Source organism: Carassius gibelio, chromosome A15 (genome assembly GCF_023724105.1).
Source record: "Carassius gibelio isolate Cgi1373 ecotype wild population from Czech Republic chromosome A15, carGib1.2-hapl.c, whole genome shotgun sequence".
NCBI lineage: Eukaryota > Metazoa > Chordata > Actinopteri > Cypriniformes > Cyprinidae > Carassius > Carassius gibelio.
In genome coordinates, this window is record NC_068385.1 from 3,092,814 (window position 1) to 3,112,576 (window position 19,763).

Below are 19,763 nucleotides of genomic sequence, written 5' to 3' on the forward strand. Positions count from 1 at the left end.
ATAGGAAAAATAAAAATGAAAACTCTTTGGTCATTTTTGAGGGAGTCGCTAATGGTCTAATCAGATTCAATGATCTATGCTAAGCTAAGTTAAAAGTGCTACCGCCAGACACGGAGATCGGCTGAATGGATTCAAAAATGGTGAAACTCAACTCTTTAACTCTAGGGGAGTTGGAACACGAGCTTATTTAAAAAAAAAAAGAAAAAAAAAGTAGAGTGTACCTTTAACGAGTAAATGATACAATAGTTTATGAAATCAGGAAGATCAGGAAAAATTACAGATTTCCATTTTTTTTTTTTTTCTGGCCCTGGAAGCATGCATTTCAACCCAAAACCATTTTCATGGGCAGCCAGCAGAAGGTCTAATGCAGTTAAATTTGCATTTAGATATAAATAATACATCAGATCTTGAGTAAGAAGAGAAGAGAGGAGAGGAGTGGAAGCAGACAGAGGCAGAGAGGAAATGAAAGTGAGGAAATAAAGGCAGGTTACTTAGCAGGAGACAAGGGTCATTACAGATTTCATTTCTGTCAATGTGCCACCACATGACATGTCACAATATGGTGCAGTGTTTCAAACACACTGAAGCTCACATCATTCAAGACAAAAAGCATGCTGCTTGTTGTATATTTTTAAAGCAATGCAACATGCAACAGAGCTGTTTTTAATCATTTTCTCTTTCATACTAGTTCATTTTTAAAACAACATGAAAAACATATCCATTTAGCTGTTCTGACAAACACATGCATATATGCATGAACTATGATATTTCTCTATTGCCATTTGTTGTTGTTCTATAATCCTCAAAACAAAACCACATACAAAATCTAATAGAGTTGCTATAATGCCTGTTACCGCTCATATTAAGTCACTAAATCAAAATTTCAAAGCTGTAATTAGGAAGAAGAAAAGAAAAATAAATAAAAACCCTAGAGAAGTCTAAAGCACTGGAGATCAGAAGAATTAAACAGTTCATTTACCATCCATGCGAATGAAAATCTGATTAATCCAAAGAAATTTGGCTTAAATTTGACTAAACACTTGCATGCACATTAAACACATGAAAATGAAAACATTAAAATTAAATTTTTGTAAACAGCCTACCACTAAAGTGCTCATCCCGTTTATTTTTTTGTTATAATGAATTATTTATAAATTATGTAAATGATTTATTATTATTATAATTTTTTATTTTTATTTTTTATTTTTTTAAAGTTTGTAATTCATTTTATTTTGCATTTAAATAACATCTTATGTTGGACATCAACTCAAAGTTTCACACAATATGCAAATCTGCCCCATGTATGTGCAATTAACCTATAAGATTTCATTTTGGGAAAGACTTTCCCGACCTTGGCAGGCCCGTTGTTTTAAAGCTCAACAGAGCAACTATGAGTAATTAACATTTATAAAGATTACATCAGCTAAAAGCATTCAATTTTGAGTAAAAAACAAGGAAATCATTTATTAGACAGATGTTTCAAAACTGCAGCAGCAGTGCAGTGATTTCCAAGAGACTTCCCTTCGATTCAACAAAACAAAAACAAATATAGAAAAGACCTTAGTTATTCCATTTCCTGGGGTTTAGTAACAGCTTGTAAACATATTTAGCCCAGTTAACTGGATCGTGCATTTTCCAGCACAGCCTTGTGATTTTCACTGAGCATCACAGCAAGAAAATCCACAAGTGCATCCACTCAATTCTTCCTCCTTCACAGCACCATCAGTAGATTACTACAAATGCTAGTAGGGGGAGAGAGAGAATCAAAGCTGGAAATGAAAGCCTACCTTGCGGGGCTGAAAGTCATATTTCACGCAGTGCTGGAAACCTTTTCCTTTCGACTTCAACGATGTCACAATCAAGCAGTTCCCAACAAAATGTGCCGAGTAGCCGATGCCTTTGCTTGTACGGAAACTGAAATTGGAAAATTGAAAAATACATACAATATACAGCAATTCATAACATATGGATGTGCTATGTTTGAAACATCTACATCAGTTCTTCTTTGAAAAAAGCTTAAACCAGGTGTGATCCTGTCAATCCCAGTTTAGCCTTGGAAAACCATATAAACTATATATTTATATACTTTAAACTAGCTTACAGTTGGTTTGATGGGTTTTTGTCCCTGTCCCAGGATGGTTTTTGGACACTTTGGCTGGTCAGACTGAAAGAAACATCTAAGCTGGTCTACAAGCCAGCATAAAAATATATATTTTTTAAACTTATACCCATCCAACAGACTAGTTTGACCAGACCCGAAAACCAGAAAACCAGCTTAGGCTGGTCTACAATATTTTAAGCACAGTATGTAGATTTCTTGATATGCATTAACTGGTTTTCTGTTCCAAAACAAACAGAGAGGAGCGAGTAATACATCACCGTCGCATACAAGAAAACTAACAGCACAAGAGACCGCTTTAGAGTCTTCAAGAGCAGAGAATAAGTGTGATTCTCAGTGTCAATCAATGCTCTGTTTTTTTCGTGAAACATCCCCTTTTATTCCGAATCTGTGTCATGCACAGATTGAACTCTGAGTTTGTGTGAGCGGTCCTGCACTTGGCAGCTCCGGCTACAGATCTGGCAGCAAAACAGCAAGCAGGACCCAGCGCTCGCTTTCAAAAGCTATCAAACGCTAGCTAGCGTTATTAGCATGGCAGCCTTCAACAACGCTGTTTTGTAACCTCCTCACAAAGTCTGGGGCAGCTTCTCAATGCCTGGATCTACATAATGTATGGAGGAACTGAACTCAATATTGTGAAATTTTTTTTTTTTTTTTTTTTTTTTTGTGGATGTTCAAAAATGTACGTTGTCCTTCTTTCTCAAAACACACTCACTCCTTCTCCTTCTAGGAACATTTTCCCTCGCTCCTGGAATCCTGGCCAATAAATACATGTCTGTACTACTGATCTGAGCTCTAATTACCCACAAGTCTCTACATATGGTGCTCTTTTTGCCTGGCTATTTCCACCCTAGTGTCACTCTGCAGATATTTTCCAGCGATTCCAGAACATAATGCCCTGGGTTCAAAACTCTGTTGGTTAAATCAGTAGAATCCCCTTTTATGTTTGCATAATCCACCACATCATCAATAAAAAATAAAATCCTCTAACAAGCTCATTATATAAGTGGCATAGCAGCCAGAACTCTATCTCTCTGTTAACCGCTAAAAACAAAACCACTCAGTTTAATTTACTTACAGAAGCAGGCCATGAAGGTCATTTTTTTTTCAGCTAATCAAGTTTTATCTATGAAATGACAAAGTTCTTTATAACTGCATTAGGCTGGAAATGTAGTCACCAGTAAAGGTAGGGTTTGTCTTTATCCACACTGATGTTGTTCAGAGGATCCATGCGGAACCAGGTGTTGAGGGTGAAGCCGTTCTGATAAGGCCATTTAGCAATGGGAGGTAACGCAATCGCCTAGCAAAAAAAAAAAAAAAAGGCAAAAATGTATTGGAGTCTGTATATGTTATGTAATAATCTTTTAACATGCTTGACATTTGTTTATATCCATCCAGCGCTTCAAAATAAAATAAAATAAAAATAATAATAATTAACGCCATCAAGTTATTGTTTACAAATATCCAGTCAAATAAATATATGTTAAATAGTCACAAGCAGTTTTTAAATGTATTATTATTGGTCTAAATTGATTACACTGTACATAAACTTATATAGAAATGCACACTCTAATTTTACTTTTAGTTTACTTTTGCTGTGAACTAATACACTTAAAGTTATTCTTTAAGAATTTAATTAAAAATACAATAAAACTGTTCAATAATGATGATAATAAGAATTATCATTATGATAGATCATGTAAGACTGGAATAAAAGCTGCTAAAAAGGTCAGCTTTGCCATTGCAATTAACATTTAAAACGTACTAAAACAGACAACAGTTCTTTTAAATTGTAATAATATTTCACAGTATTTTTGATCAAATAAATGCAGGCTTGATCAGCTTAAAACAATTCTTTCTAAAGCATTAAAAAAAACTTACCGGCCCAAACTTTTGAACAGTTGTTTGCATGTATAATGTTGTGAAATATACACTTATTTGTAGAGTTTAAAACGATTGATTCAAATTTTTTTTGTGATTTAATATTGGTTATTTATTGGTTAACCATATTATAAAAATAACCATTTAAAAACAACTTTTAATTTAACTTCATGACAACTGAGATACGCTTTCCTTGAAATGCAAAAAAAGGCTAAAAAGCGGGGTCACTCACAGCTGCACTTCGCCCAGGGAAGTTAAAGAAAGTGTCTGGTCCGTGTCTCTGTGCCATCTGAGTCAGCACTGAGAGCAGTTTAACTGCATGTCTTGGCTGTGGAAGACAAAAGTACGGGAGAGGTAAGACAAGTGACTTAAAGAAAAACCAAATCACCCTAACTAAAATCCCTCAGGATCGTCTCAGCAAGAATTTCTGAAATGTTCAACTTTAAATTTAATGTTTTGCCTCAATAAATCAGTTCTGATTTAAGAACATTGATCCAATCTGTTATATTCTCACCTGTTTTGACAAGATAATGAAAACTCATGCTGATCGAAACATTCCAGTTCCATGTCTCATAATTAATTGTTTCATTAAAGCCCCAGTCATAGCACAAGTCTCTCTTTTTGACTCCATAGGGGTACTTCACTCTATCCAAAAACTGAAAACTATTGTCACAACATCCTCACTGTATTGTTAGCGAGCACTCGGTGTACAGTCAATTTCTCTCACCCGAGAGAACAGTGATTCGACACCTGGGCAGGCCTGTCTGCGGTTGATTGCTCTAGAGGTCTAAAAAGGCTCAACAATCTCAACAACCCCTCGGAGCCCCAGAGCCCTACATGAGTTTTCACTCATTTTCAGTGGCTTACCCACAATCCTCCTTCTCCTCTCAGCATGCTGAAGAGCAATTTGAGTTCTTTGACGGTGATACTGTAGCTGGCCAGAACTCCTAGCATATCCACCAGCAAGTCTGTTCATCATAGAGAAAACAAAACAAAACAGAGAGACGTTAGATCTGGATTAACTGAAGTGGGCACAGTGTGCATGTAAAGTTGGAATATATTGAAAATCAACCATTGCCATCAAAGAAAGACATTATATTATATAATATTATATTATATTATATTATATTATATTATATTATATTATATTATATTATATTATATTATATTGTGTGTAATATTTACTGTATTTTATTCGTTATTATATACAATGGGTACGAAAGTATTCAGACACCCTTAAAGTTTTCACTCTTTGTTATATTGGCTAAAATAATAAGTTATTTTTTTCTCATTAATTTTCTCATTATATATAAATTTGATTAGGATTATAGCAGATATTAAGATTGAAGGCTAAAGTAATGTCTGCTTTAAAAAAAAAAAAAAAAAAAAACGAAGCTTTGCAATCATAAGAATGCTTTTTAAAATATATACAAATAAAAAACACTAAATTTAAATAATATTTCACAATAATACTGTTATTACTGTATTTTTTATCAAATAAATGCAGTCCTAGCTTACCCTAAGAAATGTTTTAGAATTTGTTTTATTACCTCAAACGTTTCACCAGTAGATAGACAGACAGACAGATAGATGAGTGTGTGTCACATAAACATACATAAATACACATATGGTTCAGAAACAGCACCTACAGGTATACACTCACCGCTGTGAGGAAAACATGCAAATTTATGCTAATTAATGCCATTTTACACTTTAATTTTGAGTTTCATCAAGTCTGCTGATGAAACCTTCTATGAGGCAATTCACAGCCCTGCCTTTTAGGACTTTGATTGTGAAAAATGCCATTTAACCCCTTTGAGTGCAAACATCGCTGACGGCCCCAGTTTATTATTGTTTCACTTTCACAGCACATTAAACATCACTGTCTTACTTCATCTGGACAAACTGTGCATCAATGGAAAGTTTAAAGACTCAAGCTTCGATATTTGACCAATATTTTGATAAAACATTGTTGCAGTGACAGATATTTAGTGATTTATGTCAGGAGTGCAAAATAATAAATCCGTATTATGCCACATTTTGAATAGAAATTAACAACTCCCTCATATTCAGTCACGTCAAGAGCGGTTTATTTGTGTTCACATAGACTCACTGAACAGCGTCAATAAGGATTTACAGACCAAAGATGCATATCTGCGGAGATATATGGATATATTTACTGATGTTTACTTCATATTTCTTCAGACAGAATCGTCATTTCTATTCATTTTCCACGGATTTACGCGATCAGATGATAAACAGCCTCTCCCAGCGATCTGTGTGTGCGTGCAGTAGTCACAGCTCGTGCGGTGTGTGACTCAGACTCTGATTGGGTCTTTCAAACGTCAATCTGAGAGTGTAATATCTGGACACCGCCCCATCGTGTCACATGCTTCCTGCACACTTCCTGGTAGTTATCTGGCCAAAACAACACTGAAACACCTCTGTACACACAAAATATCCGAATAATAAACCCGCGATTACGATAGTAAAGCTTGGTATGAGAATTTCTTGAGATCTGGGGCGTTTTTATAAAAAAAATCGAAAATGTACATCGGAAATGCTAACTTGTGCAGCGATGAAAAAGGCTACAAATAACATATTTTTACAACAGTAAACGACCAAATTCCACCCCTGATCGCTAAAGGAAGTTATTATAAACACTCGATCGGGGTTTAAAGTGAGTTTTGAGTAAAAGTGTATTAATAATTTCATAAATTGTCAGATGTAGCTTGATGCTAACGTTAGCACCAATGCTTCTAATAGCAGGTGCTTTTCTTCTTCATTATGCATTTTTGTCTCAATAATTCACGTAAGGTCGTAAGAAAATGTTTTGTTGTATTTTTATAGTAAGACTTTTGATAAATAAGGGCTAAATGCAAAGAGAGACTGAAGTGAGATCGCTGCTTTGTTGCTTTGTAAAGCCTGAAAAACCACAATCAAGGCTAATAAAGGTGGAATAAAAACAAAAGAATAATGATAAAAGAATAATGCGGATAATGTGTCATACTTGGCGGAGGTGTGAAAGAACCGTTTGGTGAGAACAATACAATCATGATTCGGGCAGTTTTCAACAGTGAAACATACACAAAGAGCACAGGAGAGTTTACATGTGAGATCTTACAGAGATGACAAGGGCCATAAATCAATCTGATGAGCCTTCTCTAAAAACACACATGACATGGCCTTAGAAAATATTTCATAAAATTCACAGTTTTACAGATTCGATTATGAAATTTTTTATGAAGTCTTGGAAGACTTGTGGCCTTAGCTACACTGTGTTTTCAAACTCATTTCCTACATCAACATTTTTTTAAATACATTTAAAACATATGTTTTTAATATTTTTATTTTTGTTTTTATGTTTGAGCTTATATATCTCTATTATCATAACAGTCTGAGTGATTCTGATTCCTGAACAGTAAACTTTAAAGTGTCAGCTTTGTGAATAAAGGTTGGTTATGTATCTAGTGAGAAAGAATCATGAGCAGAAACCTTTTTATTTTGGGTATGTAATTTCGGTCTCCATGCCAAAAAAGGGGGGTTACTAGTAAGGGGTTAATGTATGCAGACAGAGGAACATGTTGCCCATGAAATACAGATGGAATGAATCAAAAAAACATTGTTCTTCATTCATAAACGGTAAGTAAAATTTAATATTGCTCTAAACTGCCAGTCAATCTCATTACCAGACGGTGCAACTAATGAAATTTTTCTCTCGGTTTCTCTTCTTCCTAAGCCTGAAGAATTCCACTGTTTAGAAGAAAATCCACATTTCTTCACTCACAGCAACTCCCACACTCTCAGATGTCTAAAATCTAAAAGATTTTGCCCATATCTCGCATGTGCTGTTAAAAGCCGACTGTATTTTTTGCACATCTTTCATTTCAGAGCCGTCTAAACATTTTCTGAACCATTTATAGAGCTTTGGGCAAACAGAAAAAAATATCGTTTTATAAGAGGTCAATTCTAAAACTCTAAAAGAGGGTCAGGTCGAGACCACTCACCTGCGATCATGTCATCCACAGAGCTCATTCTGAGCAAAAGCCTCTGAATGAGGCCGACCTCAGTGCTGGTCTGCAGGTTGCGGACACTCTTGCGAAGTATGGCAGTAAACATGCTCCAGATTTCCGCCTGGCATGTGACTTCACAGTGTTCCAGCAGCTCCAGCATGCAGATGATGGCCTCTGCATCCTGGATGATGAAGTTCATCTCCAGGTCAAACTCACCACCAACCAGCTGGAGCAGAAGAGAAAGAAAAAGAAGGGACAAGGACAAGGAAAAAAATATAGCTTAGACTCATTTTAAGTAACAAGAAGGAGTGCTTTCCTTCTAAAGCTTTTAGCATCTGTCTGAGTCAGACAAACACACCAATTGTGTCAATAAATAACTTAACTAAACTCAAAGAAAACTTGAAAAAACAAAAATTCAAATCCTTCTAGTCCTCTTCCGGTCATAAACAATAACTATAATCATTTGGTAATTATAAACACAAATCAATATTTGTGTTCTGTGGACTAAGCAAGCATGAAATTGAAGATTTCAAGACTTGTCTCGAGCACATGAGAAGACTTCAGGCACCTTCTTCAGAGAGCAGTGATGCACACATGTGGAAAATAGAGCCCTGCTTCTTGAGGATTATTTTACAACATTATCCAGAGTCCACAACTCTGTCTAACTTGTTGTGAATTATTGTTGCCAGATGGGGATTGACTCTTGTCACGCCTCAGATCCCACACATCATTGGTTCCCAACTGGTGGGTTGTGACAAAAATGGTTCGAGAGTTGTTCTGATTGTTTGTTGGAGACCGCAGAGAAAGAAAAATGTGCTCATTATACTCAACAATATTATGCCACAAACTTATCTGTAAATTTACACAAGCAAAATCAGACAGATTCATTAATTAAATTATATTAATTAATTATATTACAAAATAAAATAAAGAATAATTTTATTTATAATAAAATAGAATAAAAAATAAATATGGGTTCATCTGCTGTGACGATAAAAGGTTTGTAGCAATCCCAATATGTTCTGTAAAGTGAAAAACTGTCAATGTTCTAAGACCTGAAACAAAACAAGCTCAGAACTGCTAGCTTAAATGAACTTGCTATATAGATGCCCTGCTGTTTTGATTTGACTGACAGTCTACTGTACTCTTTTCTCAGCTGAACAGCTGATGGGCATCATGACAACTTTCTTTTCAGCCTTTATTTTACGAGTGATTTGCCTGGATGTGTTAGAGCTGCACTCCCTAACGGACCAAAACAGCATGACGAGAGGCAGTGGAGGAAGCGATAAACAGTGCCTCATCCCTGAAAAAAAAAGACAAGCGTTTAACTCATGAAAACGTCCATCAGTCAGTTTCCTCAGCCTTTTATAACATCCTAATGTGTGCAATGACTGACAGTAAAGAAGACAGCAGCAACAATTACAGAGTATAGCAATGCACAGCATGTTAAATCAATTATAACAGTTTACAAAGACAGTTTTCACATTTAACATGCATTTGATAAAAGGAAACCTCACATAAACACTTTAAAAGGACCGTACTGTCAGAAGTAGCCAGCAGACGGCACACAAACTGCTGCTATCTTCTGTACAACAATGGCACAAATTACTATTTATTCACCAAAAACAATAGAACAAGGTCCTCCTTTAAAACCAGCCTAAATCATTATGACAGGAAGGTATGCAGCATCTGTCTGACTACTTTCTAAAAACGAATAAGCATGAAAAATGAACAGAAAAAAAAAAATGTTTCTCTGAGAACTCAGCTGAAAACACATCTGGACCTAAAGCTGAACCCAGGGGCACACCAGTAACAGTTTAGCTTCTAAAAGTTTTATGCTGAGGGGTTCTCAAAAAAAGAAAGAAAAAATAAATGGGTAAAAACAAGAAAGTGGAAGTTTAACAGGTAATTAATCTCTTCAAACCCCTGGCACAATCTATATACTGAGTTTGATGTCTGGACACAACTTTATACAATATATAATATTTTTGACCATTGCATATATTTTCTATATAAAAAAGATCAACATGAGCTACACTGCACATAAATTTAGAAATGATCACAGAATTTTGCCAAGTCTGTTTTGACGAAACCTAATTTGTGTTCCAATTTGCAATTAACAATGTCCCACAACAATGTTCAACCAAAAGGCAGTTTCACTGTTTTAATAAGACTTGCACATATTTACTTCTGTTTTAAAGAAAACTCAGTGGAGGGTAACAGCACATCAATGAGACTCACAGTTTTTCTTCCTTCAGTTGTTGTCACAGACTCAAATACAGAATCATAAAAACTAATTCACTTTTAATGGCTAAAATCAATCTTCTGAATGAGTAAAAATATCCAATTGTCACGCAGCACTGCTCTTCTTTTAAAAGAGTGGAATATTTATTCCTTCCAGTGTGTGCACGGCATGTTTTGTCACCAGCCATTGTGTTTACTAATTACGATGACTACAAGATTAATCATAGTGTTTATCAAGACATAAAATAAAAAAATTCTTAAATGAACAGTGCAGTCCTTGTTTTCTGTTATCGCTAAATTGTGAAATATATATAATAAGTAATACACCAAAACACAACATGATTGAAACCTGTGCAGAAGTGTAAGCGTGTTGCCAGAAAAGGCCTGCCCATGCAACACAGCTTCTCTTTTAATTACAGAGCTCATCACACTCTGAAGTGTTTAATTGGGTTCTCAGATTCTGGGAGTAATTTACATCCATTGTGCGACAAGAGGTAAATGAAGGCACAAAATCAAAGATAAGACACTCATGGTAAAATAACTCTCTCTCAGGCCAAACAGGAATAACTTAAAGTGAACAGTTAATCATGTTAATATGCATTGAATTTCAGTGTCTAAATTAACAGTTGAGTTGCTACAGCTCAAAACACTCACCTAAAATATCTTGACACTAATTGAAATATTTTAATGAAACAACCATTTATTTCTTAGAAGTGCAGAAATATTAGGAACATTGGTGCTTTAAGTACCTTTACAAATCTGAATCCAAACATATACATTTAAATAATGACATATATACACCATACATTTTTTTTTCAGTGTTACAACTTTAATGTACCTATCTCTCAAATGGACCTTTGACACTCCTAATTGAGATTGTAGATAGAGTGTCAATTATCCATTTGAAAGATTGGTGGCAGTAATGCACTTTTAAGTCTGCGATCCGCCGTAAAGCAAGAAGAAGAAGAAGAAGACACATCACATGCCGGCTGTTGACAATGCGCTCAGGACAGTTCAGACAATGCAGTGAATAAGAAGTAAAAATTGATATAAAAATACTTTTTCCTCACAGACCGATCGTTTCATGTCTTTACACATCGATGTGTCAATCCGAGCTGTAGGGTTTAATTTGGTTTTGTTTGTGTATGTTTTTTTTTTTTTTTTACTCTCAATGCTGTGATTTCCATTCACTTCCATTATATGACTGACTGACAGCAACAGTTTGAGTTAAAAATCTTTGTGTTCTACTGAAGGAACAAAGTCACCTACATCTCAGATGCCCTGGAGGTAAGCAGGTAAACATAAAAAAAATATTTTTGGGTGAACTATTCCTTTAAAAGAATAGTTCAATTTACTCACCCTTATGCCATCTATGTTATTAATGAGTTTGTTTCTTCATTGAAACAGATTTGGGGAAATTCAGCATTACAGTACATCTAGAGTAAATTTCAGCATATTTTAATTTCTTTGTGAACTATTTCTTCAAACACAATGGCATTGGGAAGTTTTAGTTTACTGGTTCCATTTCTCTCAAAAATAGCTAGGAATGCTGTGGAAAGAAATGAGGTAGATATCAGCAGAACAGCTCAATCTAGAATCCTCTGATTTGGCACTTGAAGCAAAAATGAATTTGGAGAGGGAAAGGTAATTGAACAAGTTTGGTCAAGATATTTATGAGTCAACACTTAACTTTTATGAGTGTTGCTTAAATGATCAGACTTTTTAGGAAGCTCACATAAAGGCCACAGTGGTACTAGTGGGAGGTGCACTAGAGATACTTTATAGTTTAAGTAAATGCTAAATTAATGAATGCATAAAGTGCAACCAAGGCTGTCACAGTGGGATGTAAGGATAAAATATAGAAGAATGAGGGGAAAAGAAATGACCGATCCAGTAGTGGTGCTGCTTTAAAGATGTCAGATAATCAACCAATCAAATAATTGATGATCAATCATATTTGCAATTCAGTTTTTGCCTACAGTAAATATTCTTATTAAAAACATCATGCAAAATAACTCTTTGTTCACATAACTGCACTTTTCTCTTCTGAAAATACAATGCAAGTCTCATAAACTTTTGCATTCAGATTTCTAAACAAGCAGCCCTTTTTTATACAGATGAATGTGTGAAAACTCCTGGTACTTTCGTTTTCAGTCATCCAGGAATACTTGTAGTATATCTTACAGATTTTACAATGTAGTAATCAAACCCTGTTCCCCAGGAACACATGCTTGAATGAAAGTGTCATAAACCACCAGCGATATGTAATGGTGTGCAGCTCGCTTGTCTGTACACAAAAGCAGTTGCCATGACTACATACCCAGACACTTCAAAGTAGCTTTTGGCAAAATGAAAACATTCAATTGGCATGCAAATCATGCATTGGCTCGAAAACATGTATACGTAAACATGCAGTATGTCATTTAAAGTCTACACTTCCAGACTCAATGGAAGCTGTAGAGCTTTTGCTGATGGCATCGCAAGTATACCCTGTCTATAATCTGATTAGGAAAAGTAAGATAAGATATGAATATTTTAAACATTAAATATGCATGATGTAATACATTTATAATATACATGTCTTTTTTTCCAGTTGCTTGTGAAATAGTCTCCTCATTTCAGAACACCAATACCTATCTAGATATATTACATTACATTTGTCAGACACTTTTACTCAACGCGACTTACAGTGCATTCAGGCTTTACATATGTTTTGACCAGTATTTGTGTTCCCTGGGAATTGAACCCACGAAGGTTAGTAGTACAATATACAATTTTTACCTATTCCTTCCTAAAACATCATGAATGTGTTTAGCCTGAGCTTGAAAGTGAAAATGGATGTCACAGCCTCAATTTATCTGCAAATGTATCAGCTATTATGCAATTTCACAGGCACCATCAGCATTCACACACCCATAAAAAGCCATTAAATATAAAGATCACCCATTAAGTAGCATTAAGTATCTCAGATCGGTAACCAATATTCATTTACATACATAATACATCAGGGAAAGGTTCCTGAAATGTTCATAGGAGTTCATGACTGTTAACTTAACAACTTTGACCATACAGCCTACAAAACTATCCACTCAGGAGCTGATATTTAAAGAATCCTCAGGCCTGGCACAGCAGACATGACTGGTGCGAGGAGTTTTTGATTAGCAAACACAACGATCAGAGGTGCTTTAATCAGGTTCGGCTATGGCAGCCGGCCAGTTCCATATGTGCTCTCCCATAGGAGAGAAAAATCACAAATGAGACCTCTTTAATATCTCAATTGTTTCAATGATATTAAATGGAAAGCAAATAAAGACTTTAGATGTAGTCTCATGTTTTGTAGATTCTTCTCCACTAGAGTCTAAAGCGCATGGCACAGGTACACTCATGGCATGTCCGAATCCACTTTTGCTAGTTTAATGATGGGAAAATGGTCGGTGTGCACAGGCACATGGTCAAAACAGGTTGTCCATATTCTCTTATTGAGTAATGGATGCTTTTTGGGTGTAACGTGCAATAAACCAATCAGAGTGTCATTTCCCATTCCCTTTAAAGCCAGTTGCACTTATGCAATGGTGGATTTGCTATTTAAAATTTTAATTGAATATATGTCCTCATCCACCACTTTCTGACTAGTTGGGGGTTCAGAGATGCTTGGTTGCCATGGTTATGGGTAGCACAAATCAGACTTTAGCCATTATTTTCCACTGCACGCTTTCGTTGGCTATGAACACAGTGGAAATAAACAGCGCTGATGTCCTATTTACTGAGAGTTATGGTGAGAGAAGGAAGCAAGCAGCAATAGAGATCTCTCCAGGGAAGAGCAGGTGCTCTATCTATTTTATCATGTATACATTTGTCAAGCAGGATGCCGGGAAGGTTGTGTCTTTGCCTGTTTTTGAGGTGATAAAAGCGAAAGCGCAAACAGTGCAGCCTGGTTGAATTTTTGCATGCCTGAAGCCACCGTTTGATCACATCTGGTGAAGAATAACTCTCCAGAAAACACAGGCAAACCTGGCTAGTATGCTACCTGAAAGGCTGACATGCAGGTTCATGTATTCAGAGATGAAATAAATGTTTTAAAGGAATAAATTCAACAGCATGCATCGGAGGTAGATTAAAATGTAATGCTGCTTTTGATTTTTGACCAAGCAGTTGGGTTATTGCACAGAAGTTTGGGTTAAACATCCAACCCAACTGTTGGTTGAAAACAACCTAATTGCTGGGTTTGTCCATATTTTACCCAACACTGGGTTGTATTTAACCCAGCATTTTTTTAGAGGATCTTAATGACCACAACAAGAGGAAATGCAGTTTTATAACTGAGTGGGATAAAGTACATCAAAACTCCATTTACCAACGAATGCTATTTTTCTGAATTTGCCTGATCATAAGAAAACAAATTGGGGCAAAAAAAGAATGAAAGTGGCATACACCACAAAGCACATTGCAAGACGTTCTCATGCACACTGTGACACAAACTCTCTGGAGAAAAGACTCAGATGGGAGAATTCTGCCTGCAGCATTTCCTCTCTCATCTCTGAACTGTCAAATGTCACAACTATAAAGGTCAAGGGAAAAGACAGATGAGAAAGGGAGAGATCAGATACACAAATTAGTTTGTTGTTCCCTCTGCCCCATTCATTCTGGTTAGTTCTCTGCGTGTCACACATCAGGTCCTTTGAGCTCGTGAAATTGAGCTAACTGTCAGATCAGCTCTGTATGAAGGGTCCTGATGGAGTTGGTTGGTTGATGTAATAGAAACACTTGGGAATCTGTATCACATTTCAAAATAAATATTAGTAATGTCGTGAAATGTCTGTGATATCCTATCATATTTATTTACTGTGAAAGCATTGATCAAATGTTTTGTGAAAAAAAACCTATAGTTGTCACAGTCTTCTGTCTTTCTGTCACTGTCTTCTGTGAGTGTTGTGTTTGTTTGGTGCCATGTGCTCTCTCCTGTCCTTTTCTGACCCCGCCCACCTTGTCACCTCATTACTGTTTAGTTGCTCCACCTGTGTTTCTCCCTTGCTCCCGGACTCATTTACCTTCACTCTGCACACCTGTCTCTCAATCACACACACAGCTGTTGCTCATTGTCATGGACTATATATTCTCGTCTCACACACCACTCTGTCTGGCTGTATTAATTGTGATTTGTTGGTTGTTGCTTGTCCTTTGTGTTTTACATTCAGATTGCTTCTGCTCATGTCCCTGTTGTTTTGGTTCTGTTTTGTTTTTGCCTTGTTGGCCTTTTTTGTTCTCATTTATTAAAAAGTAATTTCTTCCCTGCACTTGGACCCAGACCCTGTTTCTTCCTCTGCGCGTTCTACTGCGTCATGACAATGGTAGTAAATATTTGAAAAACTGATGTGAGAATTACATCACTTGCTCACCAATAGATCCTCTGCAGTGAATGGGTGCCATCAGAAAAAGAGTCTTAACAGTTGATAATCTGCAAGTAATACACTTGACTTTAGTCCATCAGTTAACATCTTGTGAAGCAAAAGGCTGGTCAAATACATAACCCATAATAACAAAATTTTAATTTGTTAAATTTATAAGAAATCTACATTTGTTTGAACCCTCGTTCTGATGGCACCCGTTCACTACAGAAGATCTATTGGTGAGGAAGTGACGTAATGCTAAACTTCTTTTTTTCTGATAAAAACAAACTCATCTACATTTTGGATGTTCTGAGGGCGAGTACATTTTCAGCACATTTTAACTTTTGGGTGAACTATTCCTCTAAACTAAACAGTAAACTACGTAATTATGCAGAGATTAGCCAATCATAACAGAGGTCATTTACATATACAAGTATGTATGATTGATCTAACAGTGAAATATTAATGAAAAACTAAATTACAACGGTCATTGCTGCAAGAAATCTCAAATAACATTATAACAAGTGTGCTTTAGTGGAAAAATAAAGTACAAAATATATAAGTATAAAATATGTCCCTTTTGAGTAAATGAAAGCATTGTTAATTTATAATTTTGATCAAGGTTGACTGCTCGCAAAGCAAGTTCATAAAAAGACGTCCCCAAAGCCTGTGATGCCACCAGTCAGTAATACTGCTCAATAAATTAAATTAATGAAACCACAAAGCTTCACAAAGCTCACTTTGAATGTATTAACTTCAAATCCAGTGATTGATTCCATTGTTGACAGCACATTAGTTTAAATTGCACACTTTCTGACTCATCGCTCATCATTTGTGGACAGTCATCAAGTCCTGCACATGCATTCTAATGGTCTGCATTTCCTATCCTGCTTAGAGGTGTGCACATTAGCCTTAACATTATTACAGCTTGACTGCTTTTCATAAAGAAACTCAGCATGATATGAATGAGTGAGACTGCACACTTTTATGGAATTGTTTGTTGAGAAAGATTAAACCGTACGCATGAAGTAATTCTGTGTAGTGCTGTAATCACAGACTCGCACAAGCACGCAAACTTAGTCTCACACAGTTGGACGCAGAAAGGGAAAGACAAAAGCCGAAAAGCCACTAAAGCAAAGGAGTAAATGTTAGCAGAAATAACAGATGTCGTCATCACAGTTTACACAGAGCAAGGAGTTTGTAACCAAAATAGGTTGGTAATTTAATTGAATTTAATAATAAAAAAAAAAATTGCAAATAGTGAATTTTCCAATAAATAAATACATAAATTAAAAGAGAAAAAAAAATTCAATCTTCTTATCTGCAGAGGAAGCCGGATATAATTTTAAAATCAAAAAAGTAATATTAAATTATTTTATTTAAATTAATTGAATTTCAAAATAAGGCATTGTTCCTTGCCACGCAATAAACAAATGTAAATTTAATGAAGTTGGGGGGGGGGGGGTCTGAACAGCAAGACAGATTTAACAAAAATGTATAGAAACTAGAAAGTCTGTCAAATGAACAACACACACAAAAATACATTCTATTTAAATCTGAAATAATGCATTTTCATTGCCAAACAACAATAAAATAAATTGATATTCTCATCTAGTCCTGTCTCTACTGTTCCTTTCAGTTAGAATGCAAAGGCCAAAGAAAAAAAAAGTAATAATTCGCTGTCAGCTGGCAACAAGAACTGCATCTGGGGAACACAACCTAAAACATCAGCACATACAGTATATCCAAGGACATCAAGATGAACCTCAGTTACCTCATTTATCTTATTTCATGAAACAATATTCGTACAACCACATTCTACCATCCCTCGGCACACTGGGATGTCGATCCGCTCTATGAGTTTTCTATATTCCTCCGTTATCCGGAGAACGGCAATGAAGTGGCTCTCTGAGATGATTCAGACAGCACAATTATTTTGATCAAACAGCAAATTATCTCATATGTACTGAGCTCTCAGTGGCACCACGGGACAGTTTCTGTTTTATCAGAGAGGAAGAGAGCAGGTACATGTCATGCTGTGAATGCCAATGCAAGAGGAAAGTAGAGGAAGGAAGAATGAGGGCAGTGGCGTAGTGAGTCAGCCCCGGGCCCATATGCAAAAATTTAGCATACAAACTATTGGATATGCACCTAGCAGAGCTCATTTATCTAGGATGATTTTTTCAATGAATACTGTGAAATGCATGAAGTGTTTTATGTCTGTTTATTTCAGGCAATTTGTATTGGTTTGAGCAGGCTAAATATATCAAACGCAATGCTCAACTCACTGTCTGCTGCTGGAGCTTGGTCGTTCCTTTACAAAACAGAAACTTGAATTTAACAAAGATAAAATGTTCCAAACATATTTCTAAATTAACTTAATAAAGGAACAAAAAGAAATATGACCACTTTTCATTAAAAAACAAAACTTCACGAGAATTCACATAAGCTGTTGGACAAGGGCCGGGCCCATGCAGGGCTCTATTCGTTCCCTCGTTTCAATTAAAAGGTCCCCCCAGCTCAGCGGGCCCCCAAACTGCCTGGGCCCATATGCATGCACCGTGACACTACGCCACTGGATAAGGGGAAAAAACTTCTCCGCAGAGGAAGAGGAGGTTAGCCTGAGAGGGGTGGAAAATGAGGTGAAACGTCAAGGTGAATTTGTGGGCATGTGCTCTCACTTTTAGAGATGTGTAATTATCTAAAGAGTGGAATGACAAGGAGCTAACAGACACCTTCACAAAAGGTCAAAGACATTTTATACTGAGAGAAAAATGTGTGACCGAGGCAACAGGCAAAAATCACTGACATAAAAATGTATTTTGGTCTGGCGATGTATTGTGGTCTTATATATATATATATATATATATATATATATATATATAATTTATATTATAATAAATTGTCAGATTAAAACATTTATTTTTTATAATGTTTTAAATTGTTTGACTGAGTAATTTATTTATTGATTGATTGATTGATTGAGGGTGGTTTCTTTATGGAATTAAATATTACATTATTTATTTATTTATTTTAATTTTGTTTTGTTTTAAAAAAAAACTAAATTGACAGCCTATAGTTTCTATGCATTTTGATACATCCAGCATGCTGTTGAGATTAAAGGGGGGGGTTGAAATGCTCGTTTTCACTCAATATCCTGTTAATCTTGAGTACCTATAGAGTAGTACTGCATCCTTCATAACTCCAAAAAGTCTTTAGTTTTATTATATTCATAAGAGAAAGATAGTCTGTACTGATTTTTCCCGGAAAAACACGACCGGCTGGAGGCGTGACGTGTGGGCGGAGCTAAAGAATCACGAGCGCGAATAGGCTTTTGCGTTGAGAGCATGTGGAAGCTGTGACATTACCGTGAGGGAAAACCCATCATCCAAAACAAACCATGGCTAACAGTCAGATTCAGCTGTTTATTTATGATCCAGAATCAGATCCCGAGGCTGAAACTGAACGAGAGCAGCAGCAGCAACGACTCGCTCCGAGCGGGGCTCGAACCCGGGTCTCCGGCATGGGAGGCGGACGCACTAACAAGGAGGCAGAGATATTTTAAGCAGTTTTACTCACCGCCTGCGCTTCCAACACACGATCTTGACCCTTTTTCGTTGGGATTGCATCATCCTTAAGAAATAAACGATACGCAAATCCGTGGTCAAACTGGGCCTTGTTTGTAAAACAAGCATCTTCGAAATGAAGGGAACAAACAAAAACACTTGCACAACTCCGTTGATGCTCTGTAAAAATAAACTCCATCCAATGGTCCCTTAATGATGGTTTTTTTTGGTAATCTGTGCAGGGTTGTCTTGCCCTGGCAACCAAAAACACACTTCTTTTGTGACATTTCGCGACGCTCTCGCTCTGATCAGTGAAGTCTGTTGTGCTCTCAGTGCTCTGCTATACGAGAGCGCGCGCTCTTCCAGCAGACGTGCCCTTAGGACCCATATAAGGAAATTCCGCTCCATCTAACGTCACACAGAGCCATACTCGAAAAAAACTTTCTGAAACTTGTGACAAACCGGAAGGAGTATTTTGGGAACAAAAATACTCATTCAAACGTACAACTTAAGTTTTGAAACTTTGTCCATGTTGAGCATGGGAATCCAACTC

The 19,763-nt window shown here is 36.2% G+C and overlaps 1 protein-coding gene across 1 annotated transcript in view; it reads right to left on the reverse strand.

Moving 5' to 3' along the window:
- Positions 1-19,763, reverse strand: part of LOC128028945 (neurobeachin-like) — a 235,933-nt gene that overhangs the window by 179,453 nt on the left and 36,717 nt on the right. Inside the window, exons 2-6 of the mRNA XM_052616324.1 lie at positions 8,008-8,239; positions 4,868-4,968; positions 4,233-4,328; positions 3,298-3,419; positions 1,788-1,914 (exon numbers count right to left, since the gene is read on the reverse strand). Coding sequence (XP_052472284.1) covers positions 1,788-1,914; positions 3,298-3,419; positions 4,233-4,328; positions 4,868-4,968; positions 8,008-8,239 — 678 coding nt within the window. The remainder of the gene's footprint in view (positions 1-1,787; positions 1,915-3,297; positions 3,420-4,232; positions 4,329-4,867; positions 4,969-8,007; positions 8,240-19,763) is intronic.